This window comes from Macrobrachium rosenbergii, chromosome 48, assembly GCF_040412425.1.
Source record: "Macrobrachium rosenbergii isolate ZJJX-2024 chromosome 48, ASM4041242v1, whole genome shotgun sequence".
NCBI classification, from domain to species: Eukaryota; Metazoa; Arthropoda; class Malacostraca; order Decapoda; family Palaemonidae; genus Macrobrachium; species Macrobrachium rosenbergii.
The window spans coordinates 33,434,202-33,439,018 of record NC_089788.1 but is presented as its reverse complement, the minus strand read 5'-3'; the positions used below and the strand labels follow the sequence as shown (position 1 = coordinate 33,439,018).

General features: G+C 45.6%; 1 protein-coding gene across 1 annotated transcript; it reads left to right on the top strand.

Moving 5' to 3' along the window:
• Positions 1-2,304: 2,304 nt before the first annotated feature.
• On the top strand, positions 2,305-3,754 carry LOC136831022 (uncharacterized). The gene is made up of 3 exons (XM_067090966.1): positions 2,305-2,423; positions 2,506-2,967; positions 3,139-3,754. Exons 1-3 carry the CDS (start codon positions 2,305-2,307, stop codon positions 3,752-3,754), a joined length of 1,197 nt encoding a protein of 398 aa, XP_066947067.1.
• The last annotated feature ends 1,063 nt before the right edge of the window (positions 3,755-4,817 follow it).

Sequence of the window (4,817 nt, the reverse complement as noted above, 5' to 3'; positions counted from 1 at the left end):
TCAGAAGATACTTAATGTCCTTGTTAGAACAGTAATTACTAATGTATGTAAGGCACTGCAAGCTTTCCAATCACAACCATATGTATTTGAAATCTCTTCCTAAACTGTATATAGAATTGTTAGCCATTCTTCAGATCTGAGAAAACACATCTGACTGTACATAGACTTCCCTCTGTTTTTCCCTAATGTCAAATGCTACTTTTACGCTCATGAGAGTTCTTGACCTGTCAGAGATTTTTTTTCAATAAATCAGATAACTTTGGATCTGCCTCTTACTCACCACCTCGTTATGCTGGTGAGCCCGAAGATGACCGATGCCTTCACCGCCAGCACCAGCCCATCCAGCAACAATGCTGCAGCAGCAAGCAACCCCTACTGCCCTTCACAACCCACAACCCAGAGGCCTGGTTCTTCAGAGCGGAGACCATCTTCCAGTCTAAGAAGATCTCCTCTTCATCCCATAAAGCCAACACTGTCCTCGGTTTCCTGCCAGACGCCGTCTTCGAGCAGATCGCAGAATGGCTTGCCAACCAAAAGACAACCGTCACCTATGAAACACTGAAGGCCCAACTAAGGTCATCCTTCAGCATGCCACCTGCCATCAGAGCTAGGAAACCCTAGACAACATAGGGGCGGCAATAGGAGTCCAGCAGCCATCCCCAATGCATCAACCATGGACCTCGATGTTAAGACAGTCGACACCGTCCACCTGGCCCCACAAGTTGACGGAGCATACACAACCACCTGTAGCAGCAGCTGCCCCACAGCCACAGCAGAAGACCGACATAGAGACTGACAGTGATCCACTGCTACCAGAGCTCCAGGTGGAAAAACAAACCCAAGTACAAGCCCAAAATAGAAGAATGTCCCAAGGGAATTTGTTTCTACCACTGGAGGTTCGGGAGTGAAGCCCGAAAATGTGAAAATGACTGCTGCATGTCAAAAAACATGCGAAGGGGTCACAGCAGCAACCCAACAAAATAAATGTCAGCGGTGGGCAGACCAGTTGACTCGTAAGAGAACCGTGCCTGCTTTCTGCTGTCTTTCTTCCAGGTACAAGCAAAAAAGACTTGTCGTGTTTTCTCATCGTGGACGAAAGACCGAATACGGAGTTCCTGATTGACACTGGCCAGCCAACCAGCACACTACCAGCAGAGCCCCACTGAAATACGCAGGAAAAGGACCACGAATTTGTCGTTCGGTGGGAATCAGTACAACTGGACATTCATCACAGCAGACGTAAGAACAGCAGCTGATCATGGGACCTGCCCCCATAGCCCCACTCACGCCGACTCCAGCACCAGAGAAAAGTCACCTCTTACAGGAGTTCCTGGAGGTATTTAAGGACGACCTGCAGCACTACCTGACCAAACCCGCAAAGCACCACATCCAGCACCACATAGCCACTGAAGGTCCCCCAGTGCACGCCCGTTTTAGAAGTATGGCCCCAGAAAAACTATCCAACACCAAACAAGCTTTCTGGGATATGGAACGGGCAGGAATATGCCAAAAAGCCCCCAGCCCCTGGGCATGTCCCCTACACATGGTACCAAAACCTGATGGCACATGGCAACCCTGTGGTGACTACTGGAGGCTCAACATCAAGACAGTACCTGACAGGTACCCACTGCCAAACATCACCGACATAACCAACCAGATGGAGGGCACCAAAATATTTATGAAGCTCGACCTTTCACAGGGATACTTCCAAGTCCCAGTCACGAAAAACATGAAAGAAAGGCCATTATCATCCCTTTCAGCACATACACCTTCAACTACAGCTGCTTCGGCCTTCGGAACCCAGGTGCAACCTTCAACATCTAATGGACAAAATCCTGGGCAACCTACCCTTCTGCATCGTCTACATCAACGACATACTGATATTCAGCCCCAACATCAAACAACACATGAGAGACATCAAGAGGGTCCTGCAGATACTTAAAGAAAATGGACTTATAATCCAAAAAGACAAATGCAAATGGGAAAACCAATAGTGGAATTCCTGGGCCACCAAAAAAGCCCCAAAGGTGTCAAGCCCTCCAATGAAGGTCCAAGTAATCACCAACCTCCCAAAACCAGCAACAATCAAAGCAGTCCAAGAATTCAAGAGAATGATTAACTGTTACCACTGTTTCATACCCAACCTTGCTGAAATAATTGGCCAATATATATAACTGCTTAAAAGGAAAACCTAAAAAACTATGTTGGTATGAAAAACAAAATAATGACTTCACACTAGCTAAAAGAGTAATCACCTCTGCTGCCACACTAATCTTTTCCTTATCCCATAGGTCCCTCACCCTAATGACAGACACAAGTAGCACAGCAATGGGTGTGGTACCTGAATGCGACACGGACGATGGTTGTCACCCAGTGGCATTCCTCAGTGAAAAGTTATCACCAGCAGAACAAAAGTACTCCACGTTTGACCTAGAGTTGCTGGCAGTCCACAGAGCCATCCTCCACTTCTGACGCATGCTAGAAGGACAACAATTCATGGTGCAGATGGACCACCAACCGCTGGTACACGCCTTCACCAAAAACGGAGATGGGTTATCAGCAAGACAGCAGCGTCACTATTGTCGATAGCGCAACACTCCTGCAACATCAGATACTTAAAGGGCTCTTACAACAATGTGACAAATGCCCTTTCCCGAAACTCTATCACACCATCCAGATTGGGATATCATATCCCGAAATAGCATTGACTCAAAAGGATAACGTGGACCTACAGCAACTTCGGCAGGAGAACCCCGTCCTTACATGGAGAGACCTATGCATCAACGACAGAGAGACGACCATCACCTGCGAGATGAGTATCAGATACCCTCGCCCATACTTACTGTTAGGGTTGAGAAAGAAAGCCTTCAACCTCGCCCACAACCTGTCCTACCCATCAGGCAGATCCACAGCCCAAACCTTGTCAGAGTGGTACATCTGGTGGGGAATAAAGGCCGACATCAAAAAGTAGGCAAGAGAATGCTTCCCATGTCAAACCTCAGAAATAACGAGGCACACAGAAATGGGGATAGGAGAATTCCAGACAACACAGTGACATCTGGCTCACATCCACGTTGACATTGTGGGACCCCTGCCCCCCTCTGAGAGGTACAGGTATCTCTTCACTATCATCAACAGAAACACCAGGTGGCCAGAAGTAATACCAGTAAGGCAGCAGACAGCAGAGAGTTGTGTGAAAACATTAATAGACTGGGTCAGCAGGCATGAAGCACTGCAGTACATAACAAGTGACAGAGGAGCTAACTTCACCTCCACCTTATGGAGCTCCCTTGCTGCCAGCCTCTGGACAAAATGCATTCACACAACAGCATACAACCCAGAAGCAAACAGCATGGTGGAGCAGCTGCACCACTTCCTCAAATCAGCACTCACCGCCATATGTCAAGGTGGGAGTTGGAGAGAGGAATTACCATGGGTCTTCCTGGGACTAAGAACAGCACGCAGCATTCAACACATCACTGGCAGAAGCACTCTACTGCCAAGCATTAACAATACCAGCATACTTTTTCAAAACACAACAGAACCCACAACTCTTCCAGACGTCCGTAGAGCACTAGAAAATATCATGCTGGCGAAGACAACATACAACGTAGCAAGAAATGAATACATCCCTGAAGACCTTAAAAGAGCAAAGTATGCATTGATAAGAATAGATGCATACAAGCCCCCCTCTCTCCAGCCTACTCAGGACCATCCTGCATACTACAATGCAGGGAAGAAATGTATCAGGTGATGGTGAACGGGAGAATCACCTAGGTCTCAAACAACATATTAAAACTAACCTATATCCAAGACTGCAACCCACTCCCTGGCAAGGTTGCCATTTGTTATGGTTAGTCTTTTTAAGGTGACGGGAGGAGGAGAGGGACATGAGGATCGTGCGTTTTCCAAGGGATCGTCTGCTGTTAGCGCTGAGGACTTTTCGAATGAGGATTTATCTTCGAAATCCTCGTGGATGTTGGATGGGAAAAGCTGAACCAGTTCAGCATGTTGGCGAGGCACTCCACTCTCTACTAATCTCAGCACGGATTTGTTGTAGCCATCTCGAAGTCTGCAGGCATTATAAGGCTTTTCACTGTTTTGCTCTGCAGTAAGAGCATAATTGCGTCAATCTCTTGGACAGCTGGATGTTGCAGAGGGAGGTTGCACGTCGGGGCCAGATGTTTAGTGTTCATCACAGCAGCTGAGGTAACTGAGGAGTGATAAGCTATTCCTCTCTGAAAAAGGTGCTAATTATATTTATTAATATAAGACTGGTCAACTTCTTCATGCACCAAGGTTATATACATAATTATCTTCTGTCAGCGAGGGTTAAGGTGCAAGTGCTGTATGTTATCTCACGGAAATAATTAATGGTGAGATGTGCCAGTGGAACTGTTTAGGCCTCAGTGTTGGTTTCATAATGTGGATGGTTTTGTCAATCTTCAGACTGGAAATCTTATATAGTTTAGTTTTATATATATATATATATATATATATATATATATATATATATATATATATATATATATATATGTATATATATATATATATATATATAATACTTCTTTGTAAATGTAATCTTCAATTCGATTATGAGATTTTGTTTCAAACCCTTCCTACTTTTGAGAATCTGGTTTCAGTTGACTGTTAAAGGGAACCTTCTTTGTTTTTTGTTAAATAATTTGGGGGAAGTACTGTTAGGTCCAGATCTGTTGCCGGGACCCTCATGGCATCCTTGCTTCAAAACAAAATCTACATGACGCACTGAGTACTCTCAGGAAACAAAGAGCCAGTGCTCCTGATTCAAACAATCT